This window comes from Antechinus flavipes, chromosome 6, assembly GCF_016432865.1.
Source record: "Antechinus flavipes isolate AdamAnt ecotype Samford, QLD, Australia chromosome 6, AdamAnt_v2, whole genome shotgun sequence".
Lineage (NCBI taxonomy): Eukaryota > Metazoa > Chordata > Mammalia > Dasyuromorphia > Dasyuridae > Antechinus > Antechinus flavipes.
This window is the reverse complement of record NC_067403.1, coordinates 7,409,876-7,432,052: the sequence shown is the minus strand read 5'-3', so window position 1 is coordinate 7,432,052 and position 22,177 is coordinate 7,409,876. Positions and strand designations below refer to the sequence as shown.

Here is a 22,177-nt window from a genome sequence, read left to right as displayed (position 1 = left end):
TTTTTGAGGTTGTTTCTGTTCCTGCAATGTGGTTTCATCTTCCTTCACAATACAACTGCTCAACAACTTTGACTCTCTTTAACAGAGTACTTAGAAAGATTTGAGTTCACAGAACTAATAATGTGTGCTAAGGAGAGAAGATACAGAATGAAGAATACATTTTTGGACATTGCCAATTTGGGAATTTATTTTACTTGACTAAGTATATTTCTTACAGATTTTTTCTTTCTTTTTCAAAGGGAAAAAATGGAAGAGAGAGGGAAACTAAATTCTTGTCAATTGAAAAAAAAATTATTAAATTCACAGAAGACAATGAGTTACCTCCCACCCCCAAATAAATAGCTCATACCCTTTGAGGGTTTTCCTATGGCCTTTAGAAGTTAAATCAGTCAACCACAGCTAAGAATTTACAAAGTTGTCACTATACTGTACTGAGAGATGGAGATCCAAAGAAAAGCAAAATCATTCTCTGCCCTTGGGAAACTTAATTTTTGAAGGGGAATAAAGCATGTAAGTAACTAGGCATATATAAGATATATGGATTTATATTGTGGGATACTCTCCCAAATCCAGACAAGTATTCTTCTATTCAGTTTTCTAAGGAGGATCCATGAAGACTCAAGGAAATCTTTTCTAATATTATTTCAAATCTGGTGTGTTTCTTACCCACTCTGTTAGCCACTAGTGATTGATTATCAATTATCTCAGTTTCACTGAACCAGTTAACATCAATTAGGTTATATCAAGAGATATTTTCTTCAAAGATAACACAAAAATAGACATACGAACATTCTCTTGCCAACACATGGGGCACAGTCTCCTCCTATGCTCTGTATTCCTTGGAAAGAATGATCTCAGATAATTCGGTGTTCCTCGAGAGATTCACTTCCAAAAGGACATGAATGATGGATGGACTGATGAGCCTACATCTTTGCTCCTGCTGAAATGGACCACACAGGTCACCTTGTTCCTCACCATCTGACTCCTCTCCCATCCCGGAATGCTCTCTGCTTTCTGACTTCTTATGCCTCGAGCTCCGACCTTTTAAAGCTCACAAGTGCCCAACTATCTCCAATTCCTTTCACCTGCAAGCAGAAAACATTATATACAAACAGGCAAAAACAAGAGCAGTCCAATAGGACTGAGATAGAAGATGGACTATGGATATCATGTTAGAGAAATGTAGCTGGATGGTAGCATATGGAGGGATATTAAAATGAAAGACAAGAAAGTTAGGAAGGGGCCACATTAAGGGATTTGCCTGTGGTCATAAAGCTACAATCTGTGAGAGACAGGACCTGAACCCAGGCTTCTCTAAAGCCAGCTCTCCATCTCAGTTGTTGTTGTTGTTGTTCAGTTGTTTCAATTATATTTCAGCTGTGACTGTGACCCAATTTGGAATTTTCTTGCCAGAGATACTTAAGTGGCTTGCCATCCCTTCTCCACCTCATTTTACAGATGAGGAAACTGAGGCAAACTCTGTCACTCAGCTAGTAAGTGTGTGAGGCCACATTTGAACTTTGGAAAATGACTCCAGGACTGGCACACCGTCTACTGTATCATCTAGCTGTCCTGTTCTCCATCCTTTTCCCCTCCTTCAACCAGCACTTAGGTAGCACAGTGGATAAAGTACTGGACATGAAGTCGGGAAGCCCTGATTTCAAATCTTGCCTCTATTTTCTATTTGCCTGTTTCCTCATCTGTAAAATGGGGATAATAGCAACTATCTCCCAGGGTTATTGTGACTATGATATTAGATAATACTTATAAATAGAGCACCCTATAATGCTCACTATTATTATTAAGGCTGAGAAACATTTTATTTTTTTAGCCATAATTTATTTTCAAAGTATATGCAAAGATAGTTGGCAACATTCACTCTTACAAAACCTTGTGTTCCAAATTTTTCTCCCTCCCTCATCTCTTTCCCTAGACCACAAGGAATCTAATATAGGTAAAACATGTACAATAAAATATTTTAATATTTCAAGAGCTTTGAGGTTTTTGATCAATGGATATAAAAAGTACTCTTCTTTTATTTACTAGATGGTATTTAAGAATTGCTACATTCAAAAAAGAATAGCAAAGAATCATGTATCTATGGCCACATGGATAAATGCAAACCATCTTCCCACCAATGCCTCAATCATTCTTTGAAGTTGGGATTCTATCAAAGGATTAGATATGTTGTATAGAACATCTTATTGGAGAATTTATGCAGTGGAGTAATCAGTGCTGTTTTAGGGGAAGAGAAAGGAAGGGAGGCAAGGAAATAAACTGGTGGCTCATTGTTGAACTAAATTCAGTGGCAGATTTTGATATGGTATATAGGATTTTTAAATATGAAATTCCTTTAGAGAAGTCAAGCAACCCATGGATAATTTCTCTTTATGACAGCAGAGAACTAAAGGAGTATCTGTCAATCGGGGGAGGGATGGCTAAATAAATTTTGGTATATGAATGAAATAGAATATTGCTTGACCATAAAAAATGAAGAAAGAGTTAGTTTCAGAGAGAACTGGGAAGACTGGTGCAGAGAAAAGTGAATGGAATTAGGAAAATGATACAATGACAGCAACTTTATGATGACTTAGTAAAACTTAATTCTGAATATCACAATGACCAGCCATGATTTCAGAGGACTAATGATAGTGCATAATATCCACCTTATGACAAGAAGTGCTAGTATCCAAGGTGCAGAATGAAATATACCGTTTGTGTGTGTATGTGATATGGTCAATGTGGGAATTTGTTTTGCTTGTATATGCATATTGCTATCAGGCTTTTGTTTTATCTATTTCCAGTGGGAGAAGATAAAAGTGAAAGGACAAGAACAGAATATTTTGATAACTGAAAAAAATTTACTAACCCAAAATTCTTAATGAGTTGAATTAAATAGCTGCCTTATTCTATGCTTATAGTCTATCGGCTCTCATAGTGGAAGAAATTTTGTTTCACTTTCACCCTGCAGTTGTCAAAATGGAGAGAAAGAAAAAAAAAGATGGAGAGAAAAAGAAAAAAAAAAGATGAAGAGAAAAAATATTTTTTCTTCATTTAAAGAAAATGTGGAACGAGGGGAAAAAATTGGAATACAGTTTTGCAAAAGTGAATTTCAAAAAGTATTTTTGCATATAGTTGGAAAAATAAAAAGCTTTTGTGAAAAAAAAATAAACGTTGTTTGATTCTGCTATTCCTTCAACTTATTATCCTAAACATCTCTCCTGTTATACTACCAAACTTCAAGAAAAAGTTGACTAAGCTTTGTTTATTTCTTTTCTTTTCTTTTTTTTTTGCTGAGGCAATTGAAGTTAGGTAACTTGCCCAGAATCACACAGCTAGGAAGTGTTAAATGTTTGAACTCAGGTCCTTCTGACTTCCTCTATCCACTACACTACCTAGCTGCCCCCTTGATTTCTACTTCTTTACCAATTAAACAAATTAAAATAATTTTGTACAATAGTGTCCTTTTTATTTCACTATTTTAGTACAAATTCCTTTTCTTCCTTAAAAGTCGGTGGGGTGGAGGATGGGGCAGAGGTGGGCAGGTGGGGAGCCTTTTAGAGGTATATTTTTAGGCCTAAGACATTACTAGGTTAAGTGCAGGGCATCCAATTTTGTCCTGTAACTGCATCAACTTTAGGCATCTTATTATTGATGTTAATTGGTTTCAAGCATCCCATTTTCTGGCCAGCAGGTTGTTATCCGACTGCCTGCAATCTTTTGGGCTCAGCATCCTGGCCACACAAGGTAAAACTAAGGTGAGATGGCCTAAGGGAAGAAACACCCGTTATCCCCAAGGCCAGGGAGCCTTGGGGTTATTACTACATCATTGGCCACCACATTCCGGTGACTCCTCATCACTCCCCTCTGCTGCATCATCTTTTAGCTCTAAACACGGGTATTCTACAAAGATCAGTCCTAAGGAATCTTCTTTTCTCTGTCTCATTCTCTGCTTACACTAATTCCCATGATTCCCTTATCATCTCCCTGCATGCTAGACTGGACTGCATGCTAGTCCAGTTCTAATCCTTCTTGCGCATTGCCAAACTTCCTACTGGACAATCTATGGAATATCCTTCCAGTACCTAAAACCCAGCATGTCCAAAACGTAACTCGCTGCTCTCTTACGTCTGCCTAATTACTCAGATTCACAATCCCAGTCATCTTAGACTCTCCCCCTTCTCTCATATACAGAAACAAACAATTATCCAGCCCACATTTTCTCTCTTCATCACATCTTCTATCCCCCTCTTTCCAATCACACCACTCTCATTTTAGTCCAGGCCCTCATTACTTCTCTCTTGGTTCATTTTACTAATTTCCCACTTGAGGTCATTTTGACTACAGTCGCTTCCCTCTCCAATCCCTACTCCATAAAATCTGCCAAAACAATCTACTTATTTTTCTACCCTGCTCAAAAACCTTTCATGGCTCCCAATACCTTCAAAAACAATGTGTGATCTCCTCAGCCTAGAAACGAAGACTGTTTGAAATCTAATCTTTAATTTATCTTCTTATTTTATACTTATTTCATACTATTTGTTGCATAAAAACAGCTAGGTGCTGTAGTGGGTCTGGGCCTTTTTCAGGTACTTTGTTAAGCCATAAAACTCTGTATAAACCAGAAGACCTGAGTTCAAATTCAGTCTCTGAAACTTAGGAGCTGTGTGATCCTTATTGTGCCACAGTTCCCTTTTAATATCCTGACCTAGTTTTCCTAATTGTCCTACTTAGTTACTCTGTCTCAGATTATAACCATTCCTTCTTAATGTTTGATAGGATAAAGACCTTATATCTTAGATATCATTAGAATATCAGAGCCTCTTTGGTACCTCCCTTCATTATGTCATCCTAGGTGCCTCCCCCCATTAGGTCAGTCCCATCCCAGGTATCTCCCCCATTATGTCATCGTTCTTCTAACCTATAAAAGAATCTTGTATCCAACATTCATGGCTGGATTCTTGGAGACGATAGTCTCATTCAGCCCTGGGACCAAACCATGGATCCATTTGGTTCCAATAAATCTCTTCCTTTCAAATAAATTATTAAAATGTTCTCTAATCTCTATCCTGCCTCAGATTCTCAGGCATTACAATGTCTGCCTCAATTTCTTCAATTATAAAATAGGGATAGCAGCGCCTACCTCCCAGGGTTGTGAGGATCAAACGAGATCATATTTGTAAAGCAAAATGCAGGGCGCATAGTAAGCTGCCATCAGCTGCTAGTATTCTCTTACCCAAAATCTCTGTAATAATTTACTGATGTTCTGTGCTGTGGAATTTAACCAATTATTCTCTTTCTGCTTCTTTGTCCATCTCCCTCCTTCACTCTCTCTCTCTGTCTTTCTGTTAGTCTGTGTCTGTCTGTGTCTGTCTCTCCTTCCCTCTTTGTCAGTCTCTCCTTCCCTCCCTCCATCCTTTCCTCTCTCTCCTCTGTCTCACAGCCTCTTTCTATGTCTCTGTCTTTGTGTGTCTGTGTCTGTCTGTCCATCATAAAGAACAGTTTTCAGTAAAACATCTTTCTTGAATTGAATTGTTTGTTTCTGCTAAACCACCTTCAATCGAGGCACAATCTTCTCTGACCTAAAAGGCTTATAAAAACAGTTTCAAGTTCTCCCCCAATGGACCTTGTTATTTGGGTTAATTATGTCCCACTATGCCTCACTGTGGAGTGGAATTCCCTCACCTCCCCACCTCAACTAGAGCACAAAATAACATTTTAAACAAAAGTAATGTTCTTAAATTCGGGGAGAGGGTATGCTCCTTTTTGGGGGTACTTTGTTAAATCATAAAGCTCTGTATAAACAGGTGCTATCTGTCATTATTTTGTTTGATTCCTTTTTATTCTTTCTAATAAAATATGGCTACAAATAACAGTTCAGTAGGAATGACTGAGGTAAGTTTAAGAAAGGAATTCTGATGACAACTGTCAAGACTCAGCTTAAGGATTACTAAAATATTTACTCTGGATTAAAGGGATGTTGGGGAATTTCTCCACCCAGATCTGGGTCCTAAGATCCTCTAGAAGAATAATTTTTCCTATCCTGGTTGATTTGGGCAGTAACCAATGGATAGCAATGCCAGGGAACAAAGGGAGACAGACACATATATAGGATTCTATACATCCTTAAGGCAACGTTGCTATCATTCAGTTATATCAGTCATGTCTGACTCTTCATGGTTCTATTTGGGGTTTTCTTGGCAGATACTAGAATAGTTTGCCATTTCCTTCTCTAGTTCATTTTGCAGATGAGGAAACTGAGGCAAATATAGGGTCACCTGACTAGTAAGTATCTGAGGCTGTATTTGAACTCAGATCATCCTGACTCCAGGCCCAGCACTATATTCACTGGACCACATAGTTCCCCTAAGGCAACTGTACTACAAGGTGAAAAGAGGAAACTCACCTATTTTCCTTATTTGGGAGGCTGAATAAAGGAATTAGATGTCAGGTTATTTGGAGAGAGAATATTTTAAACGTGAGCTTAGAACATGTTAACTCTGGGGTCTCAAGACTTGCAAAGATCAGGCTTGTTCCAGTGAATGCTTTTGTCAGAATATCCCGTTGGAGGTGGAAATCTCTAAGATAGCAGAGGTCTTCTTCAATATAGTAATCAGTTAAGTTTATCTTGTCTTTGCTAATCCCAGTGTCTCTATTTACTCAGCTCTGTGGCCAGTTTACTAGATTTCTAAGATTAGGATTTGTGTAAACATTTCTCCAAAATTCAGTCCATCCTGTTCCAATGCTTTCAAGGAAGTCCTGGACCTATTATTGAGAGAGTGCTCTTTATTATTTTTTTTCTTTTCTTTCCTTTGCCATTTGTTCTTCTAGTTTTATTTTTTCTCTTTATTCCTCTCCTTTTCCTCCTTCCCCTTTTTAGTTTCCACTTTCAATATATTCTGCCTTGATATATGTGCGATTCAATAAATATGTAAATACCCAAGATGTGAAAGACACAGTGCTGGGAATACACCGATGGAAAATTACAATCCTTATATTATAAAAGCGCATATTCAAATAGAGGAAAAATAATATGTATACAAATAAGTATGATCCAAAAGAGAATGCAATTTGGAGTACAGCATAGATCCAGGGGAAAATGTCCTAGAAAAATCTGAGGAATGATTATTTTTAATTGGAAGATAGGGATCAGGGAAGGACTTCATGAGGAATGATTTATACCTGATGAGTTTTGGAAAAAGAAAAAGTTTCCTTGGCAGATATAAGAGAAGATGTGTGTTTCAGGAATGGGAGATGGTTTATATATTAGAACAACTAATCAAATTGGCTTGAATTCACAGTGATCTGTATGATTGCAGAATCACTGAATCTTAGAGCACAGGTCTTTAGGAGGCTTTTAATCTAAAACATCTAATCTATCTTTACCATTGTAGTGAGGACAGTAATATGTCTAATAAGAGTGGAAATGTAGTTTATAGCTATATTATAAAGGGCTAAAGAGTCTGTATTTTCAAAGAATCTCAGAATTTATGAGCTGAAAGTACCTGGTTGGTTGTTTAGTTCAACCTATATATGAAAGGAATCTGAGCAATAAAATAGCTGTCACATGTTCATCCAGCTTCTCCTTAATGACTTCCAAGTCAAGGATATTATAACTATTCAACATTTTTGATGAGAGCAAAGATGATTAGATCAATGTATCAGGAATTTTATTTTGTCTGCTATGTAAAAGATGGATTGCAGTAGATACAGACCCCAGACAAAGAAAATAGTTAAGAGGCTCTTATGACAGCCCAGATAAAGGCAAGCAAACAAATAAATTAGGAAAATAGTATTGTAAATAGGGACAAATGGGATGCAGAATAGACAGGATTGGTCAACTTTTTGTGAGGATTGAGGGACAGAACTTATTTTTCACTATGTCCAGCTAACTCATTGATCAAATAGAAGTGAGGTCCAGGAATCTTCTTAAATAGAAAATAAAATGATAAAAGATTTAGCTTGCAGGGAAATTGAAGTTTAGAATGAAGATTCTCTTGAAAGGATTTCACAAAAAAGTGCTGTTGTAATAGAAGGTGATTATGCCATTAAAAGAATGTTTCTTTTCCTGATTAATCAGGAAGAGAAAGAAGATAGAAAGAAATCAGAAAGAGCACAGGACCTTCTTCTGATTAGGAATACTAGGGAAGGTCAACAAGTACGTCCCTCACATTAGGTCTAACAGCCTATGCTGAGTGAAGAGGTTATCTTTAGACAAAAAAAGAGTCTATAAGATCTTTTTGCCCAGGAGATGTTCATACTAGGAGAATTATGCAGGTGTCAAGACAAACTGATGGAATAGCAGACTCATATTTGTTTTCAATTCAACTGAGGGCTTAAACATTAAATTATTATTCTTATAGTTGAATTTGTATTAATTTAATGTGCATATGATGTACCTCTTGTGTTTTGCTATTATTATACAAAATTATAAATACTTCCTTGGTTTGAATACACATTCTCAGAGGTACTTCCAACAATGGAATAACTCGGGGAAAGAGGAAGGGGATTGTTATAACTTTTACTAAGTACTGCTAGATTGTTCTTGAAAATGACAGGGGTGAACCTTGAAACTGCATCTCCTCTAATCTGTAAAAGAAGGGAGATTTGGGGTTAATCTCTGTCAAAAAGACTTGACAAGTTTGCAAGTCTACTGGTAACGAACAAACCTTCCCATTTTGTAATTTAGCTCCTCAAAAAAAAATTGTGAAGAATAATTTATAGTGTATCTTTTCAACCTTCACCTCTACTTGACCTGCATTTCACCCTTGTTTTCCTTTGTATGTTTAGAAAGAAGTCTCTCTACCATTTCTCTTGGCATTTTGTTGTTGCTGTTGCTCTTGGTTACTGTATTTGCTTGCCCTTCCAGTATTTCTATTATCTGAGGTATTCGAGAAGCATATAATCTCTTGGGTTCTAATTTTCTTCTGTGACTGTTTCTCATTTTCTGTTGAAAATGTATCTTCTTTCACTTATATTTAGGCTCAGATTTGCAAAGTATACCTTGAGCTTCATTACTCTTCTGAATATGTTCCATTACCTCTTGTGTTTTCTGGTGGGTGCAGAATAATCTTGTGTTATTCAAATTTCCTTTCCTTTGTGTTTGAAGACCTTTCCTCACTTAACTTATAGAATTTGTTATTTCTCAATGGAATATTAAATTTACCCATTATTTTTCTTGCAGTTTACATTCTCAAGATGTGTGTGTGTGTGTGTGTGTGTGTGTGTGTTTTCCTGAAGATTTATGGATTTTAATTGGTTCTTTGTTTCCTGAATTCAACAGTTCTGAGCAGTTTTCTTTTTTTACTAGTTTTTATGTTGTTCAGGATTTTTGACTTGTGTTTTTCTGGGAGATCTATATTTCTTTTTTCCCCCTTCTCAATAGTATTTTATTTTTCCAAATACATGTCGACATAATTTTCAACATTCACTTTGTAAGACTTTGTATTCCAAATTTTTCTCCCTTCTTTATGGTCTCTCTGCCCAAGACAGCAAGCAATCTGATATAGGTTAAGTATGTGTGGCCCTTTTAAACATATTCCCATATTTGTCAGAAAAATTTGTTAAGAAAACTCAGATTAAAGCAGAAAAAACTTCTTAAAAAAGAAAAAGCAGAGTCAGCTAGGTGGCATAGTGGATAGAGTACCAGCCCCGAAGTCAGGAGAACCTGAGTTCAAATTTGGTCTCAGACACTTAACACCATCTAGCTGTGTGACCTTGGGCAAATCACTTAACCTCAATTGCCTCAGGGGAAAAAAAGAAAAAAGAAAGAAAAAGCGACTGCACACACACACAAAGTGAAACTGTTATGCTTTGATTCAGTCTATAGTTCTCTCTCTGGATGTAAAATGTCATTTTCCATTCCAAGTCGATTGGAATTGAGACCTAATATTTCTTAAGTTGTATCAACACCCCGAGACTTCAAGATCATTATGTTTTGCTTGTATGATAGTTTTTTAAATAATTTTTTTTTTGTTTGTTTCTGTTCTTCTAGATTATTCTTTACTTCTATGTATTTTCATTCCCATTAAATTATTCTCTCTTTTGTTTCTTTGGTGAGACTCGTCACTGCAGATTCAAGTTTTTGTATTCTGCCGATTATTTCTGCTTTCATGTCATAAATTCTGCTCTCACACTTATTTCTTTTTAAAACCATTCAGAAATGGTGTGTTATAATTTCGTGCTCTTCTCAAAATCCAGTCTCCCCTGCCATGTGAGGTGTTGAATCATTTTTCTTCATTTTACACTATTTCTTCATAGATGCCTGCATTCCCTTACTAGATCTAGAGTCATATTTCCATTTGCTGTTAACATTTTCCCATTATCTATTTATGTTCAAGGTCTCGGAGTTTCTCTTTCTCTTGAGATCTTTGGTAATTTCAGTCTTGCCTCCCTCATTTTCCTCTATTCCTTACTTTCTGATTCTTTCCCCTCTGGTGGCAGTTCCTCTGGAGACTGAATCTCAAGCCATGTGAGACTCCTCCCAGCCAGGCAATTGGTGCTTCAGCAGATTAGATCTCTGCCCCAAGTGACTTCTGAAGCAGAGAAAGATGCCTCAGCTGGTTGCTGGTTTCTTTCCCACCAGCTTAATGGGTTGCCACACAGCCCTTCCCACCCATGAGTCCTGCCTTGTTTCTTCAGCTCTCTGGCACAGAATGTTGCTGCTATCAAAGCCTTGACGAATATCTGCCATCTGAAATTTGGACGTCCTCTGGGGAGGGGAGGAAGGAATATAGAACTGACTTCTATTAAAGCCCAGATACATGTCCTGCCCCAATTCCCTCTGTTCCTCAGTTCTCTGGCTGTAAAGCACCGAAAGGCTCCCTGATGGAACTACTTAAGCCTGAGCAAGTCTGCATTTTGTAGTTTGTGTGTCTTGGCAGTGGAAAAAGGAAGAAGGGTTGAGATGTGAAGTCAAGTTCTCTTGCAGCAGCCTCTGCTTCTACAGCCTTCCTGCTGGGAGCATGGGGGGTGGTGGGTTCTGGAGGGGGTGGGCTGCTGAGTGAGCTCTTGTAAGGGGCAAGTAAATACTGCAGTCACCTCTCTGCCATTAGTATATTGAGTTTTCGGCCTTTTTGGAAGCTTGCTGCCCTAAACCAAAAAGACAACTGAAATTTCTTTATGGCTGATGCATTGTTCCTACTTGGGAGAGTAGAACAGAAAAAAATGTCTGGTCCTCCATCTTCTTAGCCATGTGACTCCAAAATCCCTATAAACAAGTGACAGAGTGTCACCTCTGTCAGAACTGTGTCATTGCTTTAAATCAGAGGCTCCTAATCTGAAGAGTTTGATAAATGTATTTACAATACATTTGGTTTCTTTTATAATCCTGTGTTTTTTATTTTATGCATTTAATAACATACTGAGAGAGAGATAAGAGTCCATAAACGTCACCAGATTGCCCAAGGGGGCCAGGACATAAAAAAGTTTAGGAATCCTCATTTTAATTATTTCTACTAATTTGACAAGTGTAAGTTATTTTAATTTGCATCTCTTATTATTAGTGAATTTTACTGTTACAATTAAGAATAAGTGAGAATCAAGTGATTTTAAAAAAAATTTTTTTCTCTTTTGACAGTTGTCTGTTTATAGATCCTATATCTTTCACTGTGTTGATTGAGGAAGAATTCTTTATCAAACAAATGATAGAAGTGATAGCACAAAATAAAATAAATAAAATAAAATCCATATAACAAGGTTAACAAGAAAACTGTCCTGGTATGAAGAGCTGTGGAAGGAGAGGAGCTTTCTACAGATGTCTGATAGGATAGGAAAGGAATACAAATGTGTAACATTAAAGTAGATAAGGGATCAAAAGATAGAATTCAAAGTTCTTCAAAGATAAACTTCAAAGTATTAACCTAATGAAAATGACTTTAAATAAGCAATAATATGCTTGTCATCCCAAAGAACTCACTATTGGGACTATTTCCTAAATTTTACTGAATAGAGCACGGGTGGGAAACAGAGCCAAGGATAGGCTTATGTGAACAAAATTACTCATTGGTGTTTATTTTGAAATAATTAAATACTGATAACTTGCGAGTTTAACTATTGGGAAATTGCTTAATAAACTGTAGTGGTCTATGTGCCTCAAGTCTGTTCCCACTTCAATCTATCCTCCAATAAGTCACCAAAGTTTGACTGTGTCACTTTCCAATTCAATAAATTCCAGAGGCTTCATATAAAAAAAAAAAAGAAAAGAAAAAGAAAGGAAGTAAAAGTCATAACAACTTTTACATAACAACCCAGCAAATTGGTAAAGATAAAAATAAAATGAGGATAATCAGTGGTGAAGGGACCATAAAAATGAGACACACAAATCCACCATTTTAGAACGGTGGATTAGTCTAACCATTTTGGAAAGCAATTTTAAATTCTCCTAACAAAGTAATGAAAATGTCCATGTCCTTTGACCAGAGATCTCACTACTAGGGATATGCCTCAAAGAGGTCATATACATCAAAATACTGAATGGCACTTTTTATGGTAGCGAAGAATTGTAAACAAAGTAGATGGCAGTTGGGGAATGGCTAAACAAAGTATGGGACATGAATAGGATGAAATGTTATTGTGCTGTAAAAACAATTGTTATGAGCAATATGCCAAAAGGCATAGGAATATTTTTATGAAGTGCTACAAAGCAAAGTAGAATCATAAAGACAATATACACCAGGACTTTCAGAGTATATGTTAATTTCAAGAGCAAAATATCAAATATAATGAAAGACAGACTACTGCTCCCTTTTTTAATGGGTGAGTATGGTGTAAATTTAAAGCCTAATACTAAGAAAAAGTTATGGACCAATTTCCCGAATAAATATAGGCAAAAAGTTACTAATAAATATTAGGAGAATACAACAATATATAAAAGATTATTCAATATTATGGAATATAATTGTTCTCTAAGAAATGATTAGCAGGATGATTTCAGAAAGACCTGGAGAGACTTACATGAACTGATGCTGAATGAAGTGAGTAGAACCAAGAGAACATTGTAGACAAGAAGATTATACGATGATCATTTGTGATGGTTCTTTTCAACTCAACATGATTCAGGCCACTTCCAATGGTTTTGTGATAGAGAAAGCCATCTGCAACCAGAGAGAGGATTGTGGGAATGGAATGTGGATCACAACATGTTATTTCCTCTCTTTTGTTGTTGTTTGCTTCCTCAGGTTTTTTCCCTTTTTGATCTGATTTTGCTTGTGCAGTCTGATGGCTGTGGAGATAGAGGTACATATTTGGCATATATTGAATGGCTTGCTGTCTGGGGGAGGAAATGGAGAGAAGGGAAGGAGAAGAAAAGATTTGGAACACAGGGTTTTGTTGGGGTGAATGTTGAAGACTATGAGTATGTTTTGAAAATAAAAAGCTTTATATTAAAAAAAGATTATCCAAAATGTTAAAGCAGAGTTATATATAAGGGTTATCCTTTGCTTTTAAAGATTGAAATGACATTCTATATTGTAGTCAAGTACACGGTGTCCAGCTCGGGCTGGTCAGACCAATATAAGCTCAGAAGGCTCTACTACAAGGCAGGCAAAACAATCCACATTAATATTGGGAGTGGAGATGTCTCGTGTTTCTTTTGAGCTGCTGCAATGACGCTTAATTCAAAGAACGCACACCTTCTTTGATACCGGAACATCATCCTGGGTGATCCATCGCCAGTATCTTCCATGTCATGCAATTGATTCTAAAATTCTCCAGAGACATTGAGTGTCTTTATGTTGCTTCTTCTAACCTCCATGTGAAAGCTTGCTTTGAGAGTGTTCTCTGTAAAACATTCTGGGCAAACGTACGTTTGGTATTCAAACAATGTAGCCTGCCCATGGGAACTACATTCTCCGAAGTAAACTTTGAATGGTTGGCAGTTTAGCTTGAGAAAGGACTTCAGTGTCAGGTACCTTATCTTGCCAGGGATCTTCAGAATCTTCCTAAAACAATTCAGTTGGAAGCGATTCAGTTTCCTGGCATGATGCTAGGATACTGTCCAAGTTTCATAGGCAAGCAACAGTGAGGTCAGAACAATGGCTCTTTAGTTTGGTAAGCGGTCTAGTGTTTCTTTTCTCTCACACTTTGCTTTGGAGCTTCTCAAACCCTGAGCTAGTTCTGGCAAAATGTGCATCAACCTCATCATCTGTAGGTTCATCCCTGGAAAGTATATCACCAAGGTGTGGACAAATGAACTTATCCACAGTATTCAGAATTTCTCCATTTGTTATAACCAAGGATTCCGGATGTAAATGATGTGATGTTGGCTTGTGGAGAACTTGTTTTTTTTTTTAGTATTGTTAGGTCAAAATTAGCATAAGCCAGAGAATCTATTCATATTTTGTTGAATCTCAGCCTCAGAGGCTGTATTGAATCCAAAATCAGATATAGAAGGCATATGTCTGGTTCAGCATCAGAATTAGCAACATGATTCAACAGATAAAGAGAAAAAAGTTTAAAAAAATCTTATCAATATATAGAGAAATAGTGATTTAAAAAATTCAACATTATTTCATGATAAAAATATTTAAAAGCATGAATTTTTAAATTTGTTACATTATTAACTAGAGAGAAAAGTTGAAGAATAATCATTACAGTAACTGTAATATTATAATCAACTTTGAAAGACCTGCTAACTGACATATACAATGATCCACCATAATATCTACTTCCATCTAGAAGGGAACTGATGAATTCAGAGAGTAGATTTAAGGTTTTTTTTTTCCCTCCTTCCTTCCTCCCTCCCTCTCCCTCTCTTTTTCTCTCTCCTTCCTTTCTTTCCTTCCTTTCTTCCCTCCTTCCCTCCCTCCCTCCCTTTCTTCCTTTCTTTTTTTTTTTTATAATATGGCTAACATAGAAAAGTATCTTGCATGATTATACATATTTGTGATAGGTTTTGTCTTTCTCAGGCAATTAGATGATACGGAGGATAGAGTGGCCATTATGGAGTCAGGAAGGCCTGGGCTCATAACTGACCTCAGATACTTACTAGCTGTGTGATCCTGGCGAAGTCATTTAATCTTACTTGCTTCAATTTCTTCATCTATAAAATGAACTGGAGAAGGAAATGACAGACCATTCCAATGTCTCTGTCAAGAAAATGCCAAAAAAAGTCATGAAGAGTTGGATATGACAGTGACTAATCAACAATTGTCTTTCTTGCCTTCTTAATATGAAAGAGGAGAATTTGGAACTAAAAAAAAAAAAGGTCTCAACTTTTAAAAAAATGGAAAATTATGGCTCATTTCTGTACAAATTCTCTATTCAAACTCCACAGGAGACACAACCTTCCTTCCTCATATGGAAAATGGCACAAGCTCTTGGAGCTTCGTGGGTTAATGAAAAGTAGTCAGTGCTCAGAGAAATGGAGACATTCTGCCTGCTGCTCTCAGCACGCCTTCTGTGGAAGGCAAGGAAGCAATGTTGCCATTGTCCTACCTCTTACTCTTAACTCTTTACTTTAATAAAGCCTTTCAGGGGCAATTTCTGTTGCAATATAGAAGATAGAGGGAATTCTGAAGCCCTAAAACTTTCTCCAAGTGCACCATAACTTCCTTGCCTCAGGCAATTAGCTCTAATAAGCTACTATGTATCAAGCACTGTGATAAGTGCTGGGGAGATAAAGACAAAGAAATAGTCGCCATGGAATTCAGACATACCCTATTAGCGACCAACTCCCCCAGTAAAGCATATCTCAAATTTTCTACAGAAGGTGAATGAGAAAATAGAGTTCAATATAAAAAAGATTTAGGAAGCGACGGAACATATGTTTCACAAAGTAAGGTACAACTCTATTTTAAATTATTTTTTAAAATCTAGAATTATATTTCATCTCAGTAAGCTGATTACCTTTCCTCTTAATCTTATTTACTCTTAAAACTATTTTATGCCCAGTCCAAGATGTTCTTGAAAAATCTCACAGCAGTTATTGATTGACTAGTTTGACTGATAACTGTTACTAACTCTGGTTTTAAGTGAATTAGTAGTTTCACTTTTTTTTTTTTTAAATAACATAGTATTTGATTATTATTAATTTTTTTCCCATAGTATTTGATTATAAGCCAACAACTGGGAAAAGACAGTTTTGTATCATGTACACATACATGTACAATGGTGAACTCATAGAAAGAATCAAATAATTTTATTTTTATCTGAAAATCTTGATTGTTTTGAGAAGAATTAATGATATTCTATCAACCCTGGTTTTATGAGGAATTTTGAGTTTATGAAAGAGTGTACAATATGAGGCTGGGAAATATGAGTATTAAATCCAAATTTAATGTACATTTTATGTTGAATAAACTGATGCCTAGAAAGGAGATGTTACTTGCTTAAAGTCACAAAGACAACCATAGTTTGTTTTTTTTTTTTTTAATTTTATTTTATTTAATAATAACTTTGTATTGACAGAATCCATGCCAGGATAATTTTTACACGACATTATCCCTTGCAATCACTTATGTTTCGTTTTTTCCCCTCCCTCCCTCCTCCCCCCCCCCCCCCAGGATGGCAAGCAGTCCTATATATGTTAAATATGTTGCAGTATATCCTAGATACAATACATATTTGCAGAACCGAACAGTTCTCTTGTTGCACAGGAGAATTGGATTCAGAAGGTAAAAATAACTCGGGAAGAAAATCAAAAATGCAAATAGTTCACATTCATTTCCCAGTATTCCTTCTTTGGGTGTAGCTGTTTCTGTCCATCATTTCTCCAATGAAACTCAGTTAAGTCTCTTTGTCAGAGAAATCCACTTCCATCAGAATACATCCTCATACAATATCGTTGTCGAAGTGTATAATGATCTCCTGGTTCTGCTCATCTCACTTAGCATCAGTCCATGTAGGTCTCTCCAAGCCTCTCTGTATTCATCCTGCTGGTCATTCCTTACAGAGCAATAATATTCCATAACATTCATATACCACAATTACCCAGCCATTCTCCAATTGATGGGCATCCATTCATTTTCCAGTTTCTGGCCACTACAAACAGGGCTGCTACAAACATTTTGGCACATACAGGTCCCCTTCCCTTTTTTAGTATCTCTTTGGAATATAAGCCCAATAGAAACACTGCTGGATCAAAGGGTATGCACAGTTTGATAACTTTTTGGGCATAATTCCAGATCGCTCTCCAGAATGGCTGGATTCGTTCACAACTCCACCAACAATGCATCAGTGTCCCCGTTTTCCCGCATCCCCTCCAACATTCATCATTATTTTTTCCTGTCATCTTAGCCAATCTGACAGGTGTGTAGTGGTATCTCAGAGTTGTCTTAATTTGCATTTCTCTGATCAATAGTGATTTGGAACACTCTTTCATGTGAGTGGTAATAGTTTCAATTTCTTCATCTGAAAATTGTCTGTTCATATCCTTTGACCATTTATCAATTGGAGAATGGCTTGATTTTTTATAAATTTGAGTCAGTTCTCTATATATTTTGGAAATGAGGCCTTTATCAGAACCTTTAATTGTAAAGATGTTTTCCCAGTTTGTTACTTCCCTACTAATCTTGTTTGCATTCGTTCTGTTTGTACAAAGGCTTTTTAATTTGATATAATCAAAATTTTCTATTTTGTGATTGGTAATGGTCTCTAGTTCATCTTTGGTCACAAATTTCTTTCTCCTCCACAAGTCTGAGAGATAAACTATCCTATGTTCCTCTAATTTATTTATAATCTCGTTCTTTATGCCTAGGTCATGCACCCATTTTGATCTTATCTTGGTATGTGGTGTTAAGTGTGGGTCCATGCCTAATTTCTGTCATACTAATTTCCAGTTATCCCAGCAGTTTTTATCAAATAATGAATTCTTTTCCCAGAAGTTAGGGGCTTTGGGTTTGTCAAACACTAGATTGCTATAGTTGACTATTCTGTCTTGTGAACCTAACCTTTTCCACTGATCAACTAATCTATTTCTAAGCCAATACCAGATGGTTTTGGTGACTGCTGCTTTATAATATAATTTTAGATCAGGTACCGCTAGACCACCTTCATTTGATTTTTTTTTTCATTAATTCCCTTGAGATTCTCGACTTTTTATTGTTCCATATGAATTTTGTTGTTATTTTTTCTAAATCATTAAAATATTTTCTTGGAAGTCTGATTGGTATAGCACTAAATAAATAGATTAGTTTAGGGAGTATTGAAAGACAACCATAGTTTACACAGATAATAAGTTTTCACTGATCCATATTAGTTCTTTTGTACTTTTTACGACTTTCCACTGGTATATAGGGTACTCTCAGTTCAACAAACACTTATTAAGTGCCTATGGAGCCAGAGAACTAAAATATCATTCTTTCCGGGCACTAGGGAAGCATTTTGTGTATTATCACTATAATGTGTGGTGCTTGGTACGCCAAGATGACCTTTTTGAGCCTCATCACCAGGGTGTGCGCTTAGAACATAGCTGGCTCAGCTCAGTCTCTGACCTCTCTGGTGCCCAACAGAAAACACCAGTAGGGGGGTTGGCGAGGGTCGGAGGTGAGGCGAGTGCTCGTGGAACAGCTCACCCGGAGAGGTCGCTGGCTTTACAGAGCGGCTCATAGGCCGACCTTGGCTTCTTTGGCACAGGACTAACCAACTATAACCCCAAGTGATAATCCTTACTCAATATTTCCCGTTTCCCTCTTCTAAGGGTAAAAGTTCATTTTCCATCAGCTGGCTATCTAAGGTGATAAAATGCCCCACTAGTCAGCTTCTGGAGTAAGTGTTAACGGCTGGCGGACGTGACCTGGATTCAGCTTTGGAAGGGGAAAGAAAACCACTGCAATTCTTCGCATGCTATTTTTTTTCCTGGTTCATAACTTAAAGCAAACTCAACTGAATTCATGCTCAGGACCCTGGGTGGGCGGAAGTGGGCGGGCTCCGTGGTGGGGTGGGGGGTTCAGAGAACAGCAGGGCCAAACCTCCCATCATACCGAGCCCCTCAGGGTGGATCTGGTACCTTTTTCCTTACCGCACTGTTGTTTGGCACACATGGCTACCCCTGACTTCTAAACCTACCCTGAGACAGAATAATTTCTGGGAGCCGTCACCGAGAAAGCGAGAGAGAAAGAACTGAATAAGGCAACGAGAGGAGGAGAAGCAAAAGCCACTGGCAATCCCTCTCTCTCCCTGGAAACAAGGAATAAGGATAAGGCCTAAAGAAAAGTTCAGCCAAGAGGAGGCTGCATTGGTACTGAAGAGCAGGACTTTGTGACCGGCGTCCTCCCTCCGAGTCCGATGGTCTGAGACCATGGTTGTGCTCTGGGGCGGACGCGCCAGGGGACTCAGCTCCAAGGTTTGTCTGGTCTGATCCGGGTACTTGGGTTCCTCTCAGATGGCCACAGAAAGACCTCTGACCTTCCAGTGACTTCTTGCCACCAGACCCGGCACTCTCTTGCTCGGTGCCCGTCCTTTTACCAGCGGCCACATCCTTGTCTCCTGCCCCGCGTCTTTATTTTGCGGTTTGTTCTGTCCTGCGTTCTGCAAGGGGACCACGACCTGGGGAGGTAGTGCCAAGCATGGGCGCCCTGGGGTGAGGGGGGAAGGTCACCGGGCTCGCTGCCTGGAGCCCGCCGCCAACTGCGGACTGAGCCCCTTGAAAGCTGTCCCCCCCCCACTCCCCCTCCGTTTTCTCTTTCCTTCCTAGGGAGGGAGGCGGGTAGGATTAACGGGCTCTCCCCCAGCCTGCCTCGGACAGCCAGTTCCCACTGCCCCACTGACCTCCTCCTGTTCTACTGCCCCGAAAGGAAGAGGCCGGCCCGAGACCCCCTCTCCTCCCATTAAAAGCTTTACAATTCACAGCCTCTTTCCCCCCTCGAAGCGCCCCAAAGGGCAGAAGCACAAGCTTCAGTTGGGAGGAGGGACCTCGGGGGCACGTGCTCTCCCATTTTGGAGGCGAAGAAACTGAGGCCGAGAGCGGTCCCGAGACTGGCGCCAGCACTCTCCCGGGGGCACGCTTTCTTCCTCGGGCCTGTGGTGCCCGGCAGGGCGGCCGGGGCCTGCGGGAGACGGCGACGCCGCGTGCCTTTGGCCCGGGGCGCCGAGAGCTGGCGCTTCCTGGAGGAGCGGTGTTCGCCCAGCCCGCTACAAGCCCGCTACAAGCCGGAGATGTTGTGCTTGGCACGGCGGGGGAGAAGGGAGTCCGGGCCGCGCGGGGGCGGGGCGGGGCGGGGCCGGGAGATGCCCGGGGGGGGGCAGAAAGTGCCCCTCACCCCGGGGAAACACTGCGCACGTAGGCGAATTCTGAAGAACGCCGGGGTGGGCCGGGCAGGGGGAGCGGGGCCGGGACCGTGCAGGACTGGGGCGTGCGTGCAGGGGCTGAGAAACGTGCAGGGCCGGGACCGAGCGGGACTGGGGAGCTGGCGCACGCAGCAGCGGCGGCGGGAGCAGCCCGGCCGCGAAGCGCGCGCCTCGGTCACGTGCGCAGGCGCTGGGTCCCTCCCCCCGCCTCCTTCCTCCCGTATCCCCCTCTCCCCGACTCGCATGGCGGCCTCCCCCCGGAGGGGGCGCGCGCCTGACGGCACGGCGCCGGCGCATGCGCGCGCAGGGGAGGGGCGGGCGGCGCGCGGCCGCCTCTGCCCGGCGGTGAGGGAGTCTATGGAGAGGCGGCGGCGGCGGCGGCTGAGGAGGCGGCGGCCGAGGCCATGGCTCCCTTCCCCGAAGAGGTGGACGTGTTCACCGCTCCGCACTGGCGGATGAAGCAGCTCGTGGGGCTCTACTGCGACAAGGTAAGGGCGATCCCGGGCCCTCCTCCGATCGATGCCGGGGGCGGGCGGCGACGCGGCGGCCGAGGCGGCCCCGGAGGCCTGCGCGGAGCCCCCGCCGATTCCGGCCTAAGCCTGTCGCTGACCCCACTTGGGCAGCGGGGCCCTAAGAGGGAAGCCTCCCTTGGGACGAGCTGGAGGCCCGGAGGCACGGGGGAGGGGCACCCGTCCAAGCCCCTCCCCCATCTGAACCCCGCTCTCTGACCCCCTTCCCCACCTGAACCCGTTCCCTGACTCCCTCCCCAGTCAGAACCCCTCTCTCTGATTCCTCCCATATGTCAACTCTATCCTGGTCCCCTCCCCCGTCGGAACCCCGCTCTCTGACCCCTCCCCTAGCTGAGCCCCACTCTGGCTCCCCTATCGGAATCTGCTCTCTGACCCCTACCTGAGCCCCGTTCTTTGGTTCCCTCCCCTCTTTGAACTCTGTACTCTTATCCCTCTCCATCCCTACTCTGCCTCCCTCCCCTCGCCCCATTTGCCTCCTCAGCCTTTCCGTGCCCTTCCCCTGGCCCCCTCGCAGTCTCCCGTTTCTCCCCCCTCCATTTCGCCTCCTTTTCCAACGCTCTCCCCCTGCCCCCCACTGACCCTCATCTCACCAGCCCCTCTCTCGGAATCTCCCCCATTTCATCCCGTCCTCTGCCTCCCAGTTCAGTTGGGTCCCATCTAAAGACTTCTCTCCCCTCCTCCCCTTTAAATTCAAAACCATGTTTGTGTTCTCTGAGGGCTGACCTGGGCTAAATCCTTGCCCGGAGGCGGGGGTCCGCACACACCCCTCCCCAGCCCCTGTTCTCCAAGCTCGGTGCTGGGGAGTGCAAACAACCCCTCCCTGTGGGATCTCGGGCCTCAGTTTCCTCTTCTGCCCCAGCCCCCTCCTCTTGGTGGTGGTTGTGAAGTCATCCGAGCACCTGGCTGCCTAAAAATCAAGAATAATCTAAAAGTCCTTAACTCATGTGTAGATGGCAATGGGAGACCATAGATGATCTCTGACATGATCTGTAGGATGGGCAAATCAGGTACTGGTTCACAGCATTGAAATTTTCACATCTTAGAGGCGACTGACCCTGAAAACCAGAAAAGAGTGTGTGTGTCTCAGTGATCATGAAATTTACCTGGAGGACATGACGGTGATTGTTGGTTATGAGCCTCATTGATGGATGCAGACCAAATAGTTTGGTACCAGGAACAGCACCTTCCCTTGTTAAATCTGCATTTTGTGTCCTTTTAAAAAGTGACTTGCCCATATTTAGAGAGGCTGGCAAGAATGGAGTGTCCATACCTCCCAGAGTCTTGGGTCTGAATCCCCTTTAGCTTTCTAGCCAAGTGACCCTAGGTTAGTCACTTAAACTTGAAGGGTTTCAGTTTCTTCATCTATAAAGCAAAAGGCTTGGATTAGGTGACCTCTAAGGTCATTTCCAGCTCTAAATTCA

At 40.6% G+C, this 22,177-nt stretch overlaps 1 protein-coding gene across 2 annotated transcripts in view; it reads left to right on the top strand.

The window, feature by feature from the left end:
* Nucleotides 1-20,538: 20,538 nt before the first annotated feature.
* Nucleotides 20,539-22,177, top strand: part of FBXL5 (F-box and leucine rich repeat protein 5) — a 42,185-nt gene continuing 40,546 nt past the window's right edge. For both annotated transcript variants that reach the window (XM_051965536.1, XM_051965535.1), the window contains exon 1: nucleotides 20,539-20,714. In XM_051965536.1, coding sequence (XP_051821496.1) covers nucleotides 20,631-20,714 — 84 coding nt within the window. In that variant the 5' untranslated portion in view covers nucleotides 20,539-20,630. The remainder of the gene's footprint in view (nucleotides 20,715-22,177) is intronic.